Source organism: Leptinotarsa decemlineata, unplaced genomic scaffold, assembly GCF_025532065.1.
Source record: "Leptinotarsa decemlineata unplaced genomic scaffold, Ldec_3_MD MMD2_tig00026336_RagTag_RagTag, whole genome shotgun sequence".
NCBI classification, from domain to species: Eukaryota; Metazoa; Arthropoda; class Insecta; order Coleoptera; family Chrysomelidae; genus Leptinotarsa; species Leptinotarsa decemlineata.
Window position 1 is genome coordinate 6,183,770 of NW_027412692.1, and position 25,373 is coordinate 6,209,142.

The 25,373-nt window shown below is 35.4% G+C and overlaps 2 protein-coding genes across 2 annotated transcripts in view; both read right to left on the minus strand.

Moving 5' to 3' along the window:
• Positions 1 to 25,373, minus strand: part of LOC111517895 (facilitated trehalose transporter Tret1) — a 73,013-nt gene continuing 47,640 nt past the window's right edge. Inside the window, 4 exon segments of the mRNA XM_023174182.2 lie at positions 1 to 913; positions 7,191 to 7,590; positions 7,593 to 7,726; positions 15,710 to 15,833. Of these exon segments, the coding sequence (XP_023029950.2) occupies positions 126 to 913; positions 7,191 to 7,590; positions 7,593 to 7,726; positions 15,710 to 15,833 (1,446 nt within the window). The 3' untranslated portion in view covers positions 1 to 125.
• Positions 18,221 to 22,263, minus strand: LOC111517925 (facilitated trehalose transporter Tret1). Its single transcript, XM_023174228.2, has 2 exons — positions 21,916 to 22,263; positions 18,221 to 19,829 (listed from the first exon to the last, which is right to left on the minus strand). The coding sequence occupies exons 1-2, from the start codon at positions 21,980 to 21,982 to the stop codon at positions 18,481 to 18,483; spliced, it is 1,416 nt and encodes a 471-aa protein (XP_023029996.2). The 5' UTR covers positions 21,983 to 22,263; the 3' UTR covers positions 18,221 to 18,480.

A 25,373-nucleotide genomic window follows, 5' to 3' on the forward strand; every position in this document is an offset into this window, starting at 1 on the left:
TGATTTTTTATTTTTAATATTAAAATAAGTCTTTTTCTTTCTTATCATAAAATCTTAATTCTAATTATTCACATTAGGCTACAAGCGTAATAAAATAAAGAATTAAATAAATAAATAAACATTTTCTATACTACTCCTGATTGTTTTTTCAAACTTTGTTGTATTTCTTCCAAAGTTTTCCCACTGGTTTCTGGCACAAAATATAAAGTAAGGAACGTTGATATCAGATTACTCACACCAAAGAACAAAAATGGAGCGTACATCCCCACATGGACTTTGAGCAAATTGAATAGATTATTAGCAACAAATAACATAATACCAAATGTCATCACCAACACGCTCACACCTTTGGCTTTGACACTGGCTGAAAAAAGTTCCGCCAACATGAGCGTGGGGATGAGGATAATTCCGAAAGAGCAAAATATTATATACAGGATCATTCCTACTATAGGAAACCATTTAATAGAAGACAGATCCACGCTCGCTACTTCTGTGTCCAAATAGAAATAAATACCCTCGAGCAACAACACGATACCGCAGAAAAGTATGGAGTTCATAAACGTTTTACGTCTCCCGAATTTTTCCACTACGAATCCTGCAATGAATATCAGGACGAAGCACAAACCGGTGTAGATCATCGCTGGTATTTCTGAGCTCAGCTCGGCACCAGATTGTTCAAAAATGTATTGAGTATATACACTGAATACTGTTACTCCTCCAAGTAGCTGAGACACTCTAAGGAAGATTCCTGCTATCAGGGCTTTTCTGTTGGTTTCGTTCATGAACAGGTCCGTCCAAGTGCCTTTTTCTGACATTTGTCTGGCCACGTCTGATTTCAGCTGCAGGTAGATGTCGTCAACGTTTTCTTTGGATCTCAGGCGTCTAAGCGAAGCTTTGGCATCGTCTTCCCTATCTGAAATAGATGAAAAGGTGTTACTTTTTTCTATACTTAATTGGCACCTGCTCATTCGAGAAAAATAAAATTCACCTCATTTTTTTGAACAGAGTCATATGTGGACAACTGTAACATCAGTTATTATATCTATGTTTTAGTATTTGTTATACAGTGTGTAAAAGCTAAATATGAATTCATTATTTCGGTTACGGTACATATTTTAACAAAATCCCGAAACACGTCAAATTTAAATCATAATTTGACATACTTCAACGGAAAAATAATACCCCTACCTTCAACCCCCGTCGAATGACTGTGTACAATCCACAATTTTTTAAATGGGAAGTATAAGTTTATGATATATATCGTTTGAAAGGTCTCTTCATTCTCTATTCAAAAATGTTATTGCTTTCAAGTTTCTTGCAACAATTGAGATAAAATAAATTAAAATCATGTGGTTACCGAAATTCGATAAAATACACTCAGAACTTATTTCAAGTTGAGCTATTGATAATAAGAAAGTAAGCAAAAACCATAGCAATGTTCTTTTTAGATGGTATCCTTTAAAAAAATGTAAATAATTTCCGTGGCAACGTTAGTTTAAAACGTCTTTTCCATTTGTTTGGTATGTTACAACATTAGTTGACAATATTTAAATTTGAGTTTGAAGTTCGTTAACTTCAAGTCTGACAAATGGTTAGATTAACGGAAATGCATAAAATGGCAGTTTTACAAATGATTGATAACGGAGATAATACCCGAACACAACAGGAAGTAGCTCGCCTATTTCATGAGAAATTTTCTAATTTACCGCCCATATCTCAAGGAACAATAAGCAAAATAGAGAAGCAGTTCCGCGAGCTTAGTCATGCGGGGCAAATAAAAAAGCAGCTGCCAATGCAATGAGTGATGAACTCAAATTAGATGTGATGCTTGAGTTTGAGGAAAACCCATATACATCGAGTAGACAGGCATCCACTACATTCAATGTTAACCATACATCGATAGTAAACATATTAAAAGAAAATAGAATGCATCTCTATAAAATGATACCTACTCAGGAACTCATGGAAGACGATTTTGATAGAAGAACTTATTTTTGTGAGCAAATGATGGACATGTTGGATAACAATATCATCCAATTAAAAGACGTTGTTTTCTGATGAGTGTACTTTGTCTCTTAACGGTCATGCTAATCGGCAAAAAGTTAATGTTTGGGCAGGGATTATAGGAAACCATATCATTGGTCCCTTTTTCATTGAGGGCAACTTGAATGGCGATAATTATTTGGCACTACTCCAAAATAATGTCATTCAAAGTTTAGCAAATGTATATCCTGATCCAGGAAACACTCAAGTTCCAGTGATTACGATATGGTTTCAGCAGGATGGAGCACCACCACATTACCAAGTTGATTTCCGGCAATACTTCGATACAACATTTCCCAATCGGTGGATAGGGAAGCGAGGATCGATTGAATGACCAGCGCGATCACCTGATCTTTCATCATTAGATTTATTTTTATGGGGATATGTAAAGAGCAATGTGTACAAAACTAAACCTTCAGATTTGAATGACTTAAAATAACGAATACTGCTTGCGATTAGGTCAGCCACGCCTGACATGTTGAATAATGTTAGAATACAGTTTTATTTGAGATTAAGATGTTGCCAAGATGTTTGCGGTGAACATTTTGAACATCTACTTCGTTAACATCCATAGTTATTTTTTGTATTCTATATTTTATTACGTTTTGTATTACATTTTACTTTTTGAGTGTATTTTATCGAGATTCGGTAACCACATGATTTTAATAAATTGATGGATGTAGCCGTTACTACGTTGTAGGAAATCATAATGAAGAAAAGAGAAATGAAACTTTCTATGTTTTTTACCACTTTTATTTGTAACTCACGTTACTGCAGTTTCGTCCTATATGGACATTTTCAAACAATAAACTCATATATGTATAAGTTTGAAAATGTCAGTTTAGGACGTGAGTTACAAATAAAAGTAGTAAAAAACATACAAAGTTTCATTTCTCTTTTCTTCACATGATTTTAATTTATTTTATCTTAATTGTTGCAATGTATTTGAAAGCGATAATATTTTTGAATAGAGAATAAAGAGACCTTTCAAACGATATATCACAAACCTATACTTCCCATTTAAAAAATTTGGGGTTGTACCTGTCACTCGACGGGGGTTGAAGGTAGGGGTGGCATTTTCAAGTTGAGGAATATTAAATTATAATTCACATTTGTCATGTCTCTGGATTTTTTAAAATATGTACAGTAACCGAAATAATTAATTTATTCCATTTGGCTTTCACACAGTGTATATTCTTTTTATTGATTACAACTGACTTTGTCCTAAGCATATTATGATTCTGATATCTTGTTCATTTGAATTTGTCCTGATGACAACTAAAAATTCAGTCATTTGCATTCAGTCATTGCAATTCAGTCATTTGCATTACATCCTCTAGGACGTAAATATTATGGAATGGGTGTTACTATATAATTTTTCTTATTATTATTTTCTTATTCAATTTACTTTAATTAGTTTCCGAGGTTATAATATAGCCTGCTATTATTCATTGAAGTTCTCGAGTTTTCTATCAACAATTAATAGTTTCATAATCATGTCAATCCTAAAACGATTTGTTTCACGTTATCTGCGTATTAAAAGAAAATTGTCAGTACATAATAGCTATTGATATCATTAGAATCGATTGTGATTTAATACAGTACCAAATAGAAAAATCACTTCCAACTCTGGTGACAAATAATCCGAAAATGGTGCTATTTTGATGAAAATGAAATATTGATCTTAGATAAAATTATATTAATAGAACCTGTTTGATCAATGGACCACACGCAAGGTCTATGCCACTATCATCTATATTTATTATTCTGAACAAGGTTTGGAACATTATTTGAGAATATTTGAACATTCATTTATTTATTCAACGGCAAAGCCAATTTACAAAAACATATTTGACAAAGTGTGAGGAACTACATTCAAATAAACAGATCATTTCCGAGTTTGTTACGAAGCGAAAAACAACTTAACCCGACAGTAAATAACTTGCTAATTGGATACTTAATACATTTTTTACACAAGTGCACTTACTGCTTCGTAATAGGCACTCATCATCTAGAAACTCACCATTTTTGGGATTCTTTTGATTTATTCGTGATGCTGAAGAGGTGTACAGAGTGATTTTAATAGATTTCACACTAGTCAGAATTGTGTTATCACCTCAGGTTTCTTTGTGATTTTAGGTTGAAGGTTTTGTCACTTTTAATCAAAATGCAATGGAAACACCGATCATTTGAAGCTAAAGTGACATTTCTTATTGCCCAATGTCTTTGAATGCAGTTCTGTGGGACTACAAGACAGGTTAAGATCCAAATAACTAGTTCATTCGAGAATTCTGACTTTGGACTCACAGTCACCGACAGATCGAGATAACCAATTTGGAAATGCTGTGAAGAACTGAAAATACTTTCAGACTCTAGTCGAACTTGTAGAAACTAGTACAGGGGGTTAGGGTTAGGTCAGGTCCAAAGTGAGTGGGTCTATTCGACCACCACAACCCGCAAGGGTTTATTGTGGCTCACACCTAATCACACTCGACCAAATAAACCCAGCTTTTTAACGAAGCCGATTAATTTGTATGGTGATAGGTCTTTCAGGTCAGATTGTACGATTTCGGCTCTGCCAAACTCTAAAATCCTGATTCGGTCCCCAGCAGAGCAGACACAAAGTTTGTGCTCTGCTCCCATCTCCATTATTTCCCAAACACAGGCGATACACACTGTATTCCGACAGTCCAAGTCTCTGCATATGATGATTTGAATGACAGTGACACTGTGAGCAGGCCTGTTAGACATCGTAGTTCATTCCTACTATAGTCCAACAACTGTTTGGTATCAAGCTTCGAAGGGTGAATAATCGCCTTGGAGTGAGCCAGTCCTGGCAGATTCGGCCAAAAGTCAATACCATCCAGGTGTTCAATCTGTATTTAACAAAGCCTAAAGCGGTGCCAATGACAGGTTCTGGTCCGATGAAGCTGTTTGCAGCACCCTTCTTTGTGAAGGAGTCAGCAGCCCCATTGCCTTCCAGGCCAGTATGGCCAGAAATCCAGACCTGCAGGCCTAAATAGGCCTACAAGGCGTCATTACATGAATAAAAAAATAAATATAAATTTGAATTGATACAATTGTATGGCTCACAGTCTAATATCCCATACATGCTCAATGGCAAATTCGTATTTACTGTGTAACGAATATTTTGAAAGCGCTCAATGGATCTGTCCAATCTATATCCATCAATAAGTTGACTGACTGTATTGTTGAGTGTTAAGTCTTCCTATCGAGGAGAGTCGTTTTTGGCAATTTGCTACCAATTTAGACGTTGCTCGGTAGAAGTTAAGAGTTTCCAACGCCGCTTCACTGTCCGAGAATATTTTTATTGACTTGTGTATTCGGTTAAATTCTTCCAATCTCTCCGTACACAATTCAGTAGTGTACATTTCCGCTTGAAATACAGTCGCATAGGTTTTTTGGCAGGTTGATATCTCTGTTCTGGGTCTACGACTGAAAACACCTGTACCTGAATCTGAAGGTTTGTTTGATCCATCTGTGAACCAACAACTATCTGCTCTTAATATTTGATTCTTCCGGAGAATCCAGTCCTCTCTACTCGGGAACAGTACTTTATAAGACAGTTGGAGGCATGAAGTCAGAGGTCACTTCCAGAATGCTGTGACTTCCAGTGTCAACCAATAGTGTGTTGCAATCTGCATTCAATTGATTTGTTGTGCAATTGGCAACGTGAACAAGTCTGTATGTAGTCCATCTAGCCTCTCTCTCCAGGAGGAGTTAGATCTAGAAGGATCTCCATGGCCGCTGATGGTGTGGTACTGATGGTACCACTGATGCCCAGACAAGCCTGTCTCTGTAAGCCAGATACCTTCGCCTGGGCCTTTTTCTGTAAAGTCTTTGGCCACCAGTCAATTGCACATCATCACATAAATTCAATGGAATTGTTTGAAACATAAACCCCAAGTTTTACCACAAATCCTTCGACATGTGCAAAACTGTTGCAATGGATCTCATAAAAAATGGTTGAAAATATAATAAACCTAGACGACTCCTAAGCAGAATATACACTGAATGACAACATACAACAATTTTCTGATGTTTCGTCTACTACTGCGATATACTTTAGCAAAGGAGTTGTGGCAACTGTCACAGTGCTTGAGTTGATACTCGAGTTGTTGTTCTCGTTCCGAACGTGGTAACTGCCATACTGGTATTTGACTCTGGTCTGATATTATTATTAGTGGTCGTAGCTTGATTTCTCATAGTTGAATTACCTGATCTTCTTTGTGTGTCTTAGAGGACAGGTAGCCAGATATTATTAATATACATTGACTCTTTTTTTCTATTGGAATTATCCGTTTGTTTCTGAATTTCTATGGCCTCTGGATAGTAATTTTCAGTTTTATCGAGTATTATTATATCTTCGCGTGAGAAAATCTGAGTGCCTTCTTTATTGAGAGCATTCATGTTTGTTCACAGCTAATTTGTCGGTTTGTCTAAGTCGACAATTTTTTTTGTGTTTAGGGAGACGGGTACCTATACTTCTTTTCCTAGTTTCAATGTAGAACGACTCGCAGCTAGAAGGAATCCGGTTGACCACGGGTATTGCAAAGGTTCTCTGGGTTCCTGAGCTGACCTTAGACTTCGTCTGATAGTTTTTGTTGGCCTAAATATTGCTTGCACGCCGTGTTTTTCTCTCAGAGCCACACTATTTCTTAAAAAACACGACATAAAACCAATATTTAGGCCAACAAAACCATCAGACAAAGTCTAAGTCAGCTCAGGACCCGGGGTATACCTAATTCCTCGTAGCTGTGAGTCGGTTTACAGTAGAACCACGAAAAAAGTCTAGGTACACGTCTCTCTGAACACAAGAAAAATTGTCGACTCGGGGAAACCGACAAATCAGCTGTAGCCAAACACGCTCCCAACAAAGAAGGCAACAGAAATTCAAAAACAGGGATAAATAATTTCAATAGAAAAGAAGAGGCAATGAACAATAATAATATCTGGGTACCTGGGTACACAACTGAGGTCAGGTGAACCAATCAGGAGAAACCAATCTCACTTTATTTCTCCTGTTTTTGAATTGAGAGGAGAAACCAAGCTCACTTAATTTCTCCTGTTTTTGAATTGATGAACAATTCCAAGTTTTTCAATAAATAATAGTACGGAAAACTCACCTCTCATTATGAACCAATAGGGAGATTCGGGCATGTAACTCATGGCAATACAGAAGATTATAGGAAGGGGAATACATATATAAGCAGTCATTTCTACGCTGAACTGAGATCCTATGGCGTTTATCAGGAACACCCCGAAATACGTGAAAACGTTTACTAAATTTCCCCATATTCCTCGCACCCTTGGCGTGGACACCTCCCCAACGTACATGGGAAGAGCCGCGAAGAGACATCCGTCACCTGCACCAGCCCAGAATCTTGAGAAGTACAGAACGAAAATGTTCGATGAAACTATCGTGAGGATCCAGCTCATCAGATGGGGGATGGTGATCAGCATCAGGGTACGTTTTCTGCCGATGATGTCGCACAGCTTGGAGAAAATTGGGCAGCAGAGGACCATCGCTATGGGGGAATGACTGTGAGGTAGAGAGCTTCATCATCGGTGATGTCGTAGTTGATTTTGTCACCGGTTATCTTCACTATGAAGGGAGAAGTCCACGAGAACAACAGTCCCACGGATACTGCAGATAGGCAGGCTGGAATAAAAATACTGAATTAATAGAGGAACTTAAGCAGATATTTATATCTTTTCATTGTTTAATATACGTTCCACTTTTGTTTCGAATACAATAATGAGGTTATTTTTTAAATATACAAGGTCTGTTCAAAAAAACAAGATAATCTTTAATTTTTATCTACAAATTTTTATTTATTCATAAATTTCTATTTCGTCCCCTTCAAAGTAGTTTTCCTCAGATATAATACACTTGTGCTAGCGTTTTTTACAATTCTCGAAACAGTTCTGATATGAACTATTTGGTATGCCATTGAGCTCATCGATTCGGTTTCTATCTCCTCAATCGTCGAAAAAAGTCATCCTTTCATGGGTCTCTTCAATCGTGGGAACAGGAAAAAGTCGCATGGTGCTAAATCTAGCTACCTGTAATGTTTTTGGCCAAAAAATAAGAACAAGCAATTACGAGTGAGCAGGTGCATTATCGTATTGCTTCTCGCAATTAAAAATTGTATGTCATGGGCCAATCGATATACAGACATCCTCAGCAACTTCTCTAATAGTGATTTGACGTTTCTCCAAAACAATTTTCTTCACTTTATCAACATTTTTATCGGTTATTGATGTACTGGAATGTCCAGGACAAGCGTCGTCATTCACATCTTTTCGATTTTATCTGTAAAGCTTGTATATTCTATCCATTCCCAATTGGAACGGCAATAAAAATAAGAGTACAGTCATAAACATTTCTTGCCTGTGGCCCCTAGTCACCCAGATAGTTAGTAAACGTGCTATCAAATGTAGTTGAGGAATAAAGACTCGGATAGCTGGACTGGCTGAATACTAATTTTTTGTCCGTTTCACAATTTATTTATCAGTGCCGTGTATTCGTGGGGTTAGGTGAGGTAGTGAGTGTTTTTGCAAACCGATTTTTGAAAACTTTTTCTAGAGATCAATTACTGATATTTTTGCACTCGACGCGCGTTTCGCTAACAAGGTTAGCATCTTCAGGAGAAGCAAATTGATACTGAATCTAAAGACAACAATAGATTAAAAAGCGGACAAATTAATTTGCAGGTAGTGGTTGAAGAAGGAAAACTGTCGCACTTCACGAGTTAACGAAACTATCTCGTTCGACAGTTCTTCGAGTCATTGAAATAGGGGATGCCATTGACTATGCAATGAAACAAAACCAAAGGAATAAAAAATTCGCAAACGTTGATGGAGCAAAAAAAAAGTGATTGGGCGAACAATTTATGGTATATGCCAAAAAACTGAAGTACCAACCTTGGAAATGATTTGGTATAAATTACTCGACTATCCCGATTACAATTACAAATCTTTAGAAACTCTTCGAAGTGTCTTATTGTCTTGTGGTTTCAGATATAAAAAATTGAACAATCGGATAGTCATAATGGAATCAACACGCATTGTTCAACTCCGACAAGAATATTTGAGGCGAATGAAAAGCTTTGGAGAATGCAGCAGACATATAACCTACCTCGACGAAACTTGGTTTGCCACTCATGATGTTGTCAAATATGGCTGGTTAGACGAAACCAAGTATTGTGCTTTAAACACACCTTCTTCAAGGGGAAAACTTGTTATAATTTTGCATGCCGGGAATGAAATTGGTTTCATCCCTAACGCTTTGCTTCGGCCAAAAATATAAAAGACTCGTCTGCTGATTACCACGAAGATATGACTGCGGTTTTATTCGAAACCTGGTTCAGTGAGCAGCTTCTCCCAAATATCCCTTCAAACTCGGTTATTGATATGGATAACGCTTCGTATCATTCTCGGTTATTGACTACAATACCAAACAATAAGACAAAAAAGCAGATATTGTTGGTTTCATGCGAAATCATGATATGGAAATACCCGAAAAGATTCCAACGAAAAAGGTATTACTGGCGACCATAAAACAACGTAATTTCAAAAAAGAGTATATTATTGATTCGATGTATGAAACACGTGGTCATATTCTCTTACGTTTGCATCCATACTATTGTGTGTTCAATCCAAATGGTTTGGGCCACAGTGAAAGAAAGCTTGCGGAAATGTAATCAGTCACCGACTTTGAATGCTGTAGTGCTTGACAATATAAAGCGAGTGGTGAATGAAGTAGGTAATAGTGATGTGTGGGAGAACTGTGTAGCCCACGTTATAAAAGAAGAGAACAAATATTATGTGCAAAGTTCCATAAATCCGATCGTTATTCAACTCGATGATAAATCCACCTCATCCGAATATAGCGAAGAAGAATTTTGATTTTTCTAGCAATTTTGTTGGCCTCTATTATTTTGTAAATGATTATTTGTGTTTTCATTGTATTTTAGAGTTTTCGACTCGGAAGTCAACTACCTTAAATTTCGAAGTTTTTCATAATCACCCATGGTGGAAAAATTCAGTTGAGATAACTTTTTCATGAGGTAATCAATTGCTATGATTGTAAGATTGCTAAGATTGGAAGTATATTAAAAATTACTACTGAAAAATAATATGCCGACGCCTATGTCGAGGCGGGAATTCCTTCTCTGTGCTGTTCCAATTGGTATTGAAAATACTATACACCTTTCTGATGTATAATACAATTATCGTATGCAACAACATAAAAAAATAAAAAACTCTCTAATCGAATGTACATAGGCCAAGAAGTTTGAACATTTACTTTATTTTTTGAACAGGCTTCGTATTATCATCTGAAATATATAGATAATTTCAATGTTTCTCTAACTACCAGGCGAATCAGCAGATCGACAAAAATTGGCGATGTTTGTCTAGGCTACGGCAAAGCTAAAAGAAAAGGTTGTAATTTTAGCAGTCTATATACATGACTGATTAATCAATTTTGATGATCGATGACGTGTTGATGAATAATGTGCGTGTTTTTATAGCCCAGGTGATATAGGCTAAATTTCACACGAACAAAATATATATGACTAAATGGTGAATCTTAAAAAATTGGCGTGTCAAACATTTTTGTTTTTGCTATCGTATCAATTGAAATATCAAATAGAAGAAGAGGAATATTTATCGACTCATTTAAAGAATTTGTCTGTTTTGCAGAGTAAGTGATGAGTGAGTTTTGTGGCAGTTTCATATTAATAATGTTATAATTTAATCCAAATGCATTGGCAATATCAACTATAGAAGTATACGCCCGGCATAATAATATATCTCATGATTGTTCATCATTGACAGCCTGCTAATTGGCCGAAGGTTAATAAATATACTTCTCAAATATTTTGAAAAAAGTCGAGAGGCGTTAGATCTTGAGATCACTTGTTTCTCCTTTGATTATCATTGCCACAAAAAACTAACCAGGAAAGGAATTTCTGGCAAAAACATAACAATCTGCACTGATAGTAGAAAAGACAATGTGTTACCTCAGGGCTAGTACTAATGTGCCACCAAGATTTAGCCAAAGCCTCGGTAGATAATAACATTATCCTGAGGTGGGTTGAAGGGCACGACACGAGTGAAGGTAATCGCATTGTCGACTCTTCAGCCAAGGAAGCGACTAAAAAAACACCTCCATAATATGGGGCTAGTGGACACACCTCTATGCAGGATGTGTGAATAGGAAGATGAAACTGTCAGGTATGTCTGCGAGTGTCTGGAGTTATCGTCAATAAGAGAGTGTATGCTCGGCGAGTCTTGGCCTACACCTGCCGATATAAAGGAGATGTCTCCCAGTGACCTGTCCACCTTCCTGGAAAGGACAGGATGGACGATGACCCAGGAGGACAACTCCTCGGGAGGATGTACAATTGGTCACATGTGGCCTAAGTGCTATGGGCTTACACTCACTCTCCCTACTCTGCAGATTCAGATAGAGATCATGGGCTGAGACAAATTCTACATGTTAGAAGAGAATAACATCGTTTTTGATATGTGCTTTTTCTTCTAATCGCCTCTCAAACAAAATTAAATATGTGTCACACGTCAATGGCTCTTCCTGCATACAATCAATGAACTGCAATTACTGTGGCCGACAAAAACGAAGTTGAGTTGTCAGTGCTTGGTGTCAACGTAACAAACTTATTCTGAATAAATCTAAATCTGTTTCAATGAAATCATTTATTAGGAAAAATTTCAGCAGTGACTCTTCCACAATAAATGGTATTCGATCTTCCAGCGAAGTCTTGTTTTTAGGAACGTCTTTAGACGAAAATTTGACCTGGATTCAGAAGGTCTGCAACAAACTCAATTCCGCATATTACTCAATCAAACAATTGAAAAACACTCTAGATAATTTTGGATTGATGAATGTCTATTTTTCTATGGCTTATTCTCACATCAGCTTTAATATCATTTCTTGGGGATGTGCAAGGGAATTTCCACGAGTTTTTGTTGCTCAGAAAAGATTGCTGAGACTAATTTTTAATATAGATTTTCAAGATAGTTGTAGATCAATTTTCTTAAGAGAGGGCCTATTGACGGCACCTTCTTTATTTATCTTGAAGTGTGTCACTTTTGCCCGTAACAATATAACTGAATTTGTCACAAATGCGGATATACATGGTAGAGACACCCGTCATGGGAAACTGTTAAGAACCCCCTCATACAAAACGGCTCACTTTAGATGCTCCCCACTATTTAATACAACAAACTTAAAATAACTTGCCGGCATCTATTAGGAAAATCGAGTCAGATAAACTTTTTAAAATTGAGGTGAAGAAACTTCTCTTACAGAAGTGTTACTACAGTCTTGAGAAATTCTTGCACGACACTTTTTCATGACATTTTGAGAGTATTTGCTAGAGCTTCTCCGATTTTTTATATAATACTTCTATGTTGTGAAAGTTTGTGGACGTGAACCATATTTATTGTTTTTGTATTGTTCAACTTCTGTAGTTTTATTTTTGTTTTTTAATTATGACTTAGCATATGTACTCAATGTACCAAAGTGTCAAATAAATAAATAAATAAATAAATTCAAATATATAATATTTTAAAAAAAAATCGTTGTCGTTGTTGCATACACAATTCGGCGAATTCACTTCATCGATAGAAGTTAAACTTTCTCATCAAACTGTCGAAAAAAATACAAAAATTTAATTCACAAATGAAATGCGGTACAGATTCTTTTTCATTTTACTGAAACACGTTCGTTTTAACCAACTTTTGTTTGTAAATATTAAATTAAATCAATTATTCCATTGTGAACCTTCACATTTCGATACAGGAATATCTTTTCGATTCCGATGAATATGGTGGAGGTTAAAACTAAAATGAGTCGATGATGTTATAATTATAAAAACAGCGGTATTTTTTTCCTTTTTTCCTGTTCCATTATAGCAGTGAGAAGTTCTCTTTGGTATCAAATATTTGTTTTCGAAAATTTGCCAACAAGTATTTTTGATATATAATTTTTGGTCTTTGAAAATAACAGGCTGGATATCTGAAACATGTGTGGGTAAAGTACAATAAACTTCACAGGCTCAGGTATGATTTACACGTGTTTTTGATACTATAATTTTCCTATTGTTGGATGTTATTGATAAATCATCAATTAGTTAGTTTTCGAAAGACAATGGAAAATATATGAATGAGATGAAAAGATATCGTTATTTATAGTTTATAACTAGAGTAACTGTGAATCATTACATGGAACTCTAATAATAGAAGGCGATGCTATCTTTTTTCATACTTTCTCCAACACATACCTGGTTTTCTCAACATTGGGTCTTTTTTATGATTTTCAGCTTTCGAAAAATCCGATCTGTTCTCCTGTAGAAAATGAATGAAGTGAAAACAAAAAAAGTATGAAAATCTCAGTTTTTGCTTTTCACTGGTAGAAATTGGTGAAGTAAAAATATTATCAAAGTAAAATTCTAGTAAAATGGCTGATAGGCGCCTCATGGTTCAATCATAAACGAACATTATTTGTATTTCACAGTTTTTTTGAGGTGAAATTACGTTTCAGTACCAGCATTTTTATTGGTCTGACGGGAACCTCCATTTGTCAAAGAAGGATCATACATATTGCAAAACCTCGATGCCTTTGCTTAGATATTGAAATATAAAAAGGAAAAATGTTTTTTACAGCAGAAAATTCACTTCAAACATGTAGACAAAATAATAGAAAAAGTATCACATCGCTAGTTTTCACTGTTGGCAATGTGTGACTTGATTTTTTGTATATTATATTTGAAGATGCAGCTGAGGGTCTCGATAATAAATTCTCCGTTCAGGGTGCTTTCACTTAGTAGAAATCGAAGACAACCATAAACATGACCATTGTAACCAATAAAATTAATAATGAAAATATTTCAGATAGTATGGATTTTTTTATCGAATGGGGCATATTTTTAGGAAAAGATCAGGTTTTTGGGTTCTATTTCTCCATCTCCATACAAAAAATGTGGGTATCTTCCGAAGGAAAGAAGAAAGCAATTAAGCTCGAAATAAACTTTCCACAAAGATTTGTAGATCGTGCATAAAAGGTAGTCTCGGATACAAACTAAAAGGAAACGACCTCCTGAAACAACTACTTTCAAATTAACAACTTCTATATGAACATTGAATTTTTTTCCATTCAGTTTACAATCCAAACATTCATAATGGAGCTGAATCAGATATCATTCATAGAAACGCATTTTTGGGTACATGTTTCTCAGTTTGGTTCGTGTTGTTTCTTGGGACACCATGTATACGGGCTAGAAAATCATGGTCTTGTTTTATCCGCTATCTTGTCAAGCGTTGATTAAATTGTGCAATTTAATAGGAATCAAAGTGTTTGTCTATCATGAATTGCCATTAGGAAATTTATTTTTAAGTTTCGAGGATTCTAGGCGAGGTTTTTTTATCTTAATTTTGGATTCTGTATCAAATAGAATGTTTCATTGAGTTATTTGAAGGTAATGTCCATCAATAATCTGAATTTAACGACATACTGAGTTTTAATCATCTGATCATAGCTTATTATCTAAGATATTTTGAATGCTTTAAATACTTAAAACATAGAATGTGTGAGGAGGGATACATATAAAGACGTTTTGGAAAATATCGAGTCGCACATATTGCAAATAGCTTGCGAAAAGTATCACTATTTTTTAAATATTTTAGTTCTTTCTTGAATTTGTTGAAATTCTCTTTGTTTTTTATACAAGAAAGTAAACGACTGATCCACCATGTGAGGGGTTTTTTCCATATTAACTAGTTTAATATTGTTTCAGTCTTCTGTTTGAAAAATCTGTTTAACTTTTGTTTTTCCGTTAACCAGCTGTCGCGCTCCTACGAACGACAACCCTCAGAAGTCGAAACTTGTGCGAGTTGAGGACTAACGAGGTCTTATCTATCAACGTGGGATTCCTAACACGAATAATCCATATTTTCTTGTATGATAACTATACCGTTGTGGAGTCGTTATGCTGTATTTATTTGAATTGAAGCGGTTACATCTTTAGAAGTGATGTAATGAGGTAGAACTGTTAATGTATCAATATTTATAAAAGCTGTTCTGCAGGATTCATCCCATTTGGGGTCGAAAAGATAGAGATGATTGAGGCATAATATATTATGATCAGAGTTTCCACATTACTTTTTGAGTGTACGCATTCCCAAACGGTAGTTCGGCAAAGTTGCCAGTTATATCACCTGAGCTGTTACCGTTGCATTTCATTTTAGGATACCTGAGTTTCGACTACTTTACACTACTGATATCCCTATGAGCTGCGACAGAGAATTGTGAGAGAAATTCGACCACACCACTTGAATAATGTGAGAGGTTTGGAAAATAGGTTGTTGATTATCACAAGGTAATTTTGTTTCATTATTGTTGTTTTTTGTAATTTTTTTCTGTGAGATAACTGAAGCAAAAGCAATGAGTCAGTCATAATATCGTTTTCAATATGGTTTATAAAAAACTATACGTTTCGATTTTTACTCATACCGAGTAGAAAACGAAGAACCAAACATTTTTTTAATGTTTGGTCCTTCGTTTATTATTATTCGTGGTATTAGAAAAACTAAATGAAGTTATTTACTGCCAACTCACCAACTGTATCTGCCAAAACTTGCACCCAGACTTTTTCTTGTTCCACGCCTTCTTTCAGCCCCATTTCTGTTACTGCTTCGTGTTCTAAAGACGTTATTGAATTGATTCGTCTCTTTGTACCGTCCTGAAACAAACAGAAAATCTGATAACGTTTGCTGATACATCACAAAATAACAAGAGACCTTTTCCGATAATACTTCACTCATATCTACACACGACACAGAAACGAATGAGTGTTTTACGTTGTTTTGGTTTCATCTTATTTTATTTGCATAAATGATAGTAATAAACACATTGCTATCAACCATTTCTTGAACTTTTCAATTAAATTCCGAGAGAGGTCAGGAATTTAATATGTCTCACACAGGGCAAATATAAAACGAATTTATAAAGCTGGTTTTTCGTGAGTGGAAAGTTAATGCGAAAAAAATATATGGAAACCTATAGATATGATTGTTACGTTTGAATAGTTTTTGTTTATACCAAATTCAGACATAGACGACGAAAAGTGAATCTGTTGAATGTACTGTTCTACATTTTGTGATTTTATAATAACAGGGGTTGATGAAGTAAGAAAATTTCAGATCGGGAAAACAGACCCAACAACTTAATCAGTTTTTCTATTCTCGGTAGAGGTCGAGAATCATGAAAAAGTGTTTGGATCAACAGATACTCAAATATTTGAAGTGTTTCAACGTTTTAATTGAGACAAATCCACAAATTTTGAAGGAAGTGAAGAAAAGTTGGGTACTTTTCAAATTATTTCTACAGGCACAAGCACTACAGGAAAATCCTTAAGGCGCTCTAAGAGCGGTGCCTGTGCAAAAGAATTATTAAGCAGTGAAGTTTGAGGTGTACTGAGTTGAACCTCAAAACGATGAGCAGCCACAGTCCGTCGCGTATTTCTGATATGTACCGCTCTTGATGGAATCAAATGAGCCAAGTCACTTGAACACCTCCTGAGAGGTTGGAGAAAAATTCCAACCTTTCTTCGATGTTCCAGATTATCAAGGTTGCAAGTGATGTTCGAGTCTCCAATCAGGCGGATGGCTCTTCTCTTAATGGAATCCAGCAGCTTCACGGTATGCTTAGAGGCGGAGCTCCATACATGAGAACAATACTCCAAAGAAGGTCTGATCTGAGCTCTATAATGCATTAAAAGTTGCTAAGATGTGTACAGTTTTCTGGTTCGAAACAGTGTTCCAAGATTCTGACAAGCTGCCTTTGCAATTCCAGCGACATGATTGTGCCAAGACATATTGTTGTGCATTTTAACCCCCAACAAACTCATCGAAGCAGAAAGCGCAATTGTCTGTCCCGACATTATTATATCCGGTTCGGAAACATTTATTTTTCTGGAGAAGACCGATGCCCAATAAGAAATCACCTCTAGATCCTCATTAAGATATGTAACCTCCTGCCTCCGGTGAAGATGTGCATCTGCAGTCGATGTCCTGGAATCCAAATGGAATGACATGACAAGTGTGCTGTCATCAGCAAAGCAATATATTGGATTCTTGGTTTATTCCAATAAGTCATTGATATAAAATAAAAATAGGGTTGGATTCCTGGGGAGATATCCATCGACGGCTATTTGCAGGGGACGTCCTTTCAGGAAGTTGGAGAGCCATACACAAATATGATCCGACAAACCATAGTTGTTCCTAAAATAATTTTTGCTGCGAACTGGTTTATTTTGGGCACAAAACCCAAGAGACATTTTTTGTTTAGAATGAAACAGGCTATGGGAAATACATTTTTAAATGGTAAACATTCATTAAAACAAAAAGTTATATTGGAAATAAATTTTAGGGGTTGCGTTTTCCACCCCTCACAACCATGGGGTAAAGTAAATAAATTACTGGCTAAGTGTCTTTTTGGTAGTACAAAACGTCAGGTTAATTTCAATATTGTAACTTTTTCAGTGGTTGTGAAAAAAATGGTTATACAAATTTTATGTACCCCCTTCAAGGGGCTGTATCTTAACAAGGGATGCTCCAATGACGTTTCTTCATATGAAATATCCTATCTTTTTTTCGATGAGGAATCACCTCCTTTAATGTTTTACATTTATTCAGTTACACCCTGTATATAGTATCAATCATTTGTATTATTTTTCCCGACATTATCAAAATCATTCCCCATGAATCATTCAGTGAATTATTTGGTATTTTGTTATTTGATAAATTCAAGTCATATACACATATAATTCATTCTCCACTCACGAATTCAATTTTAACTTGCATCAATTGTACAGGGTGTTAAATTTTGAAGTTCCAATTATTTTTGTTATGGTACATCCTCAGTTTATTTCACCTCAAAAATTGGTTACCAGAATAAAGCTCTTTCACAATAGAAATATAGCATAATATAAGGTTCACCTTTTCAAGATGACACTCTGTGATTATTAGAAAATAAGAAAAATCTAAGCAAATTATCACCAAATATCTAAATTTACCCATTAAGCTGTGGAAATGCAACTTCATTGGTGGGGAAATGAAACGTTTTGAATGCAATTCACAGATATATTTGACTAGTATTTTCTTGACAATTTATTCCTGAAGTTATCAGTCGAAAATGATGCAAAATAATAAATCACTGCCAATGAAAAAAATCGTATATCTTGAAAATAAATTTACAGCTTCACTTATCAGCAGGTTATATCATAGGTGCAATTCTCTCATACTTGGGTCGATCACTCTAAAGATCTTTTCTCGGCACACTATGTTTGTCCTAGAATCCTTTCCTATTTCCATATCATATTTTAGAAATCATGCTGGACTTTGACTTTTAACTTTTTTGGGTACCTTTTCAGACTTCAAATCTTCCTGAATCTCTTCCAAAGTTTTTCCTTTAGTTTCTGGGATAATATAAATGGATAAGAAGGTAGAAATAATATTGCAGACCCCAAAAAATAGGAAAGGGCAGTATAGCCCAATCGAAGTATTGAGCAAATAGAATATGTTGTTGGCCACAAAAATCATCACTCCAAATGTAATAGTCAATACACTCAAGCCCTTCGCTTTGATGGAAGTTGAGAAGAGTTCCCCAGACATCAAGGTGGGTATGTTGAATATCCCAAAGGAGCAGGAGATGACGTAAAGAATCATTCCGACCACCGGGAACCATTTTATCGATGAAAGATCAATGCTGGGAACTTGTTGATCTATGAATAGATATATCGCTTGTGACAGCAGAACAATGCCACAAGTCGTCAAAGCGCCCATATAAGACTTCTTCCGCCCGAATCTCTCTATTACAAATCCTGATACGAAGAGTAATCCGAAACACAAACCCGTATAAATCATGCTTGCTACCGCGGGAGATATATCCGATCCTGATTTTTTGAAAATGAATTTGGTGTACACACTGAACGCTGCTGCACCTCCTAGTTGTTGAGACACTCTGAGGAATATGCCTGCCAGTAGGGCTCTACGATTGCTTCTTATAGATACAAGATCTTTCCAAGTGCCTGTTTCCAACATCTGTTTTTCAATGTCAATTTTAAGCTTTTCATAGATTTGGTCGACGTCTGTTTTACCTCTCAGCCATCTCAAAGATTCTTTCGCTTTCGCGGGATCGTCTTTCTTTATATAATAATAGGGCGATTCTGGCATAAATCTCATAATTGCAAGATAAAGAATTGGTAGAGATATGCAAATGTAAGCAGTCTGTTTCACATCACAGTAAGAACCAATTACGTTGATCAAAAACACTCCTAGGTAAATAAATACGTTCATTATATTCCCCCAGGCTCCCCTGATCTTAGGAACGGCTACTTCTCCCACGTACATTGGAAGGGACGCCATGATCCCCCCATCGCCGATTCCAGAGAAAAATCTGGATAAATACAGAACCCACACATTGTTGGAGACGATAGTCAGTAACCAGGCTATGATTTGAGGGACAGCTATCAACATGAGAGTTCGTTTTCTCCCGATGATATCGCATAACTTGGAAAAAACTGGACACAAAAGAATCATCATGATGGGTGGTATGGTGGTGAATACGGATGCTTCGTTTTCTGTTATGTTGTAGTTTACTTTATCTTCGGTGATTTTCACGATGAAAGGAGAACTCCAGGAGAAGAGCATACCGAACGGGATTCCCAAAAAGCATGCTGAAACAAGAAAAGGAACATTGAATTTCTGGAATGGAATCTTATCGCATGTCTAAAACATATTTTATGGTTTTGGTTGAACTTTTCGACTATTTTTTTGATAACGAAAAACCTGCATTGAAAACCAAAGTCGTAATTGACAATTTCTAATCTCCATTTGAAAAATATTTAGGTTCCAACTTGAAATAAAACTAGTTTGAATACGTCAGCTGATATTAGATTTGATGAACACGTTAATGACTTGGGCTCTGTATCGAATTGTTGAAAGTGTATATTGATAATGTGACGTCCATTGTAAGCTGAATGGAAGTCTTTCATTTTGAACCAATCACAATCTAATGAGTCGTGAACAAGCACTTCTTCCAAACGTCAAAAATACAAAACTGTTGAAGAGAGTTTCACCAATCAGGTTGACTTCTTCAAGAGATGAAATGGACTTCAACTTTTCTTCGATGTTCCAGACTATCAAGGTTGAAAAATATGTTCGTGTCGCCAATCAGACGAATGGCTCTCTTCTGGATGGAATCCAGCAGCTTCAGGGTATGTTTGGGGGCGGAGCTCCATACATAAGAACAATACTCCAGAGATCTGATCTTTATAAAGCATCAAAAGTTGCTGAGGTATGTATAGTTTTCTGGTTCGGAACAGTGTTCCAAGCATTTTAGAAGCAATATTTGCAGTTCCAGCGACATGATTGTGCCAAAACATACTGGTGTCCATTTTAACCCCCAACAAACTTATCGAAGCAGAAAGTGGTAACTTTCACCCCAATTCGAAATCACCTCTAGATCCTCATTAACACATGCAACCTCCTGCTGCCGGTGAAGAAGTGCATCCGCTGCCGATGTCCTGGAATCCAAACAGAATGACGAGACAAGTGTGCTGTCAGCAAAGCAAAATATTGGATTCTTGTTTTTTTCCAATAAGTCGTTGATATACAGTGAAAAGAGGGTTGGAGACAATATGGATCCCAGGGTACTCCAGCGTTGATGGTAAACGTATTCAACGGTCACTTGCAGGAAACGCTCTTTCAAGAAGCTAAGCTGAAGAACCATACACAAAACTGATCTGACAAGCCATAGCATCGTTGTTTGGCATGAAAACCCTCATGCCACACACGGTCGAATGCCTTGAAGACGTCAACTTGGTTAATAAAACGCACTTCTCACATATAGTCAGTGGACATATTTGAAGACTGGTTATAAATCAAATCATCTGAAAGAACAATTCGTTCAGGCCAGTCTCAACTCCCTACACTGTAGGTTAATGGACTGACACCTATGAGAAAACAACTACTCCCTTGGCTAATACCACGAAGGGCGTTGAATTATATATTATATATAACGGACACATGTTGGATATTATCCAACGCCCTTCATGATATTAGCCAAGGGAGTAGTTGTGTTCTGATAGGTGTCAGTCCATTAACTTACAGTGTAGGGAGTTGAGACTGGCCTGAACAAATTGTTCTTTTAGATGATTTAATAAAATGCACGCCGAAAAGAAAGTTGCTGTTTTGGTTTTCTGGACCAGTGCTTGGTTTGGATTTATTTTACGCCAGTGGTTCCATTTCTATCTTTCAGGTCAAAGTAATAGTTTTTGTTCATCAGTAATGAATAAAACGCTCGTATACCATGGTTATCGCAAATAATAATATTCAAATTCATCTGCGTAAGAAGATTTTTGGAAAAAGTATTATAAGTAGTGAATGAAAATTTGGTTTCAGCTTTGTAGCATTTTTCATTCATGGTATTATTTTTCTCATATTATTATGGTATTATTTTTTTTTCATGTTTTCAGAAAAGTTACTGCCCACTCAAATTATTTTCCAAAATGAAAATATGTTTTATATTTTATAGATTGAAAAGAAAAACGCAATATTATGAAAAATTTCATTATCTTCGAACTGAATTCATTTACTTACTGATATTAAAACTATGAATATCATTTTCTGTTTCTATTAGTATATGAATTTTGCAGGAATGAAATGATTTTTTTTTCTCTCTCTCTCTCTTTAACCTAGTAGTCACATCACTGATTTTTTTGGTAGTAATTAACTAAAAACAAAAAAAATAAAAATACTTACATGTTACAATTGCCAGAACTTGCGGCCATGTCTTTTCCTCTTGGACATTGAAGTTATTAGAAACCATTTTTGGCACAATCAACTAAATTATAGTTTCGATACAGCCGTTTATAGGATAAACAAATATAAATTCAGTTCTGCAGTTCTTGAATTCAACTCGTTCGAGATATAAATACAGCATGCATACAGCCAACCTCTGGCTTTGAGTTGGCTGTTGCCTCGGGTTTTGCGTAGCCAGAGGCGTACACTTTCTTCATATATGATATACGTCCACGGAATTCCCAACTTTACTCTTTAATCGTTTCTTAATATTTGTACCTATGGTAATTCCCAAACCCCAACAGCTATCGAATACAAGCAAAAATCGCCGATAAGCTTTTTCTGTCTTGAAAGAACATAAGTCATATACAGTGTTGTCAATAAGACACAAAATATGCTGAATCTGGGCGAATATTGGGCTCCCTAGTTTTTGCAGATTTTCTGCGTATTTCATAACCTCTCGTCACTTTGTCTCACATATCAGGTTCATCTCAGAGTGCCTATTATGATTCACTGTTGAATTTTTGGTGGAACGGGTGGTTCAGATTGACCAAACTACCCTTTCAGCTCTTCTGTGGTCTATGTACCAATTACCAATTCATGGAAAATATAATTTGAGCCAACAGATACTTCGCTCTATCGAACAAAACTTTTTTAACACCTGAAAAAAATACTCTCTCTCTCGGTTCTTTAACGAAATTCGTTGTGGAAGAGTATTTTTTCTGGTGTGGGAAGAGTGCTTTCAACAGATTCACTTCACATCAAAGGTTTCAATTCTAGTTATCAAGATTATTTGCTATTTTTGAGTTTGTTAGTTGTGGTTTTCAGGTTTTTGGGCTTGATATTTTGCCTGCAATTGCGACAAATTATATCAAATTCCTTTGCGTTATCACCAAAAACCTGAAACCATGTCTAATGAATAATATAATGGCTGTGAAAGCCTTCAAATTGAATTACATTTTGTGAAATTTCAGGTACAAGGTTCTATTATGAGGTTATGATTCAAGTGGACCTTCATTTCTCTATGAATTCATTTCGAGCCTTTTGATAGGATTTTTGACATAAGTTTCGTAAAAAATAGCAACAATGATTTGGCAACACTGGACATTTAGTTATTTACTCGTTCTGGCGGTAATTTCTTTGCAATTATGGGCACTTGATATTATTCGGCTGGCGTGTAAACTGATTATTTTGCCATTTATTATTCATTCATTTGACCTGTTATTGTGACGCATATCGTTGTTTTTTATTCGTTAATGAATGTATATGTGGCCGATGAGAAAAAATAAAACGATGAACGTCTATTTAGCCGCATGTTCTAAAAATTATACTTTTTATTTTTTATGGAGGAATGATTATTTTCATTGACTTTTTATGGAACTTTTCACCTTTCATAATCTGGAAAAATTGATGAACTTTCTGCAGTTGTAGAAAGTGCAAAGTTACAATCAATCAAAAAAAAATTCTGTTGTTCAATAACTTGTATTTGATGCTTTTGCCCATCGAAAAAAAAAGAGATGACACTTTTTTAGGGTACTTTTACTTATCTAAACGCTTCGACGATGTAAATCTGATATCGTCGCCTTCGGATTGATTGTAACATTCGATGATTTTTCGTAGTGATTCATGAGGGTAAATTGAAATTTGGCTCTTTCTGAACCTGTCTCCATTACTATATTTTATTTTTTGAAAATATATTTAGTTTTTTAGTATTTTGTTAGTATCCTGCTGATAAAATTTCGTCTGACTAAATTTTTTACTAAGCCACATTGAATTCATACGGAACGTTTCAAATATCTCTGCATATGTCTACAATTCGATTAAATGAGTAAGGAGTTATTCCTTCTTTATCATTATGATATTTTTCCCAGAAAATATCTCGTCCTTTTTTTTTCAATAGTAAATCTTCTAGAGAAATTTGCTATTCAGTAAGAGATCATTTCTACCGTAGGAGTTGTATCATGCACATTTTTTAGATTTTCACATAAACAGAAATTCCGTGTTATTAAATCTGGAGATCTGGGGGGTCATTTAACTGAGCTTCGTCTTCCAATCTATGTGTTTCAATATTTTTTACTATTTTTTTGTAAACAGTATCTGAAATACTTGCATAATTTACATCTACATACATAATTTTCACTGAAATAGGGGCAAGAAAGATAATCTTGTTGTCTTGTTTCTTGAGGAATGTAGGGGTTTTTCTGGCACGGAAATATTTGTTTTTTCGATGGAAATCAGAGAGAGAAACGAAATCTTACAAAGAGGAAGATCATCATCAAGAGGAAGATCAATCTTCATCAATGACGGATATACGATGTTTCGGAATATGACACTTGCCTTATTGCCTCTTCAGCACCAATCTGAATAACTTTACAAGGTGAAGCACTCAATTTATTTAGGATGATAGTGTTCTATGCAAGAGAAATTTTACCTTTTTCGTACTATATTGTGTAGCAATCCTGTGAATGATATCTGATTCAATTTCATAACGAATGTTTAGAGTACATACTGAAAGGGAAAAAGTTTTTTTTTTGATAATTTAATGTTCATATGAAATTAGTATTTTCGAAAGTATTTTTTCTTTCGTGTAATTAATAATAATAATTCTTTATTCACAATCAGCCAATATAATTGTGTAGGAAATGCCAATACAAAATACAAATCAAAAAAGGAAAGAAAAGGGAAAAACAGGCTCATACTCTCAAACTAAGATGAATATGAGTTCGTCAAAGAATTCCTGCAAAGCATAAAAAATTTTTTCTTATAAATAATTCATCAATGACTTTTTGAACACAGAAAAACTATTCAGGGCCTTTAAATGATCTGCAAGGTGGTTATATATCTTTGGACTAATGTATTCCGGTCCATATAATGTTACTTTAAATCTAGCTAAGGGTAAATGAAAATGGTTCTTGGTACTAGTATCATGTTGATGAAGTTTCAGATTTGTTGTAAAAGTTGATTTATTTTTGAACACATACATTCAAACACAAATTAGGTAAGACAAACCTAAATTTTGAGCGAATTGGTGGCTAAGAGGGTATAAAAACCTCAAGCTATTTCTGATATTTTTTTCATTCTATTTAACCATTCTCAATCATAACAAAATCAAACCTTGAACAACCTTCAATTAAGATCTGTTCTGGAAGGAGGATTAATTAATAATACGAGTTAATACTTCACCACAGAAACCACGTGCACTGAAACAACAAACAGAAATTATGGAATTGGTTTTCAAGGAGACTTGATTAGGAAGCGTTGATATATCTACGTCAAATTAATGATGATAGCATCCCATATTCAGACAGTGAGTTATTCTTGTTTTTCGAAAAACTTTTCAGTTGATTGTGAAATGTGCGAATGGACGTGTTATTCCCTCATGTTGGACTTTTGAATAATAATAATAATTTGACGTTATG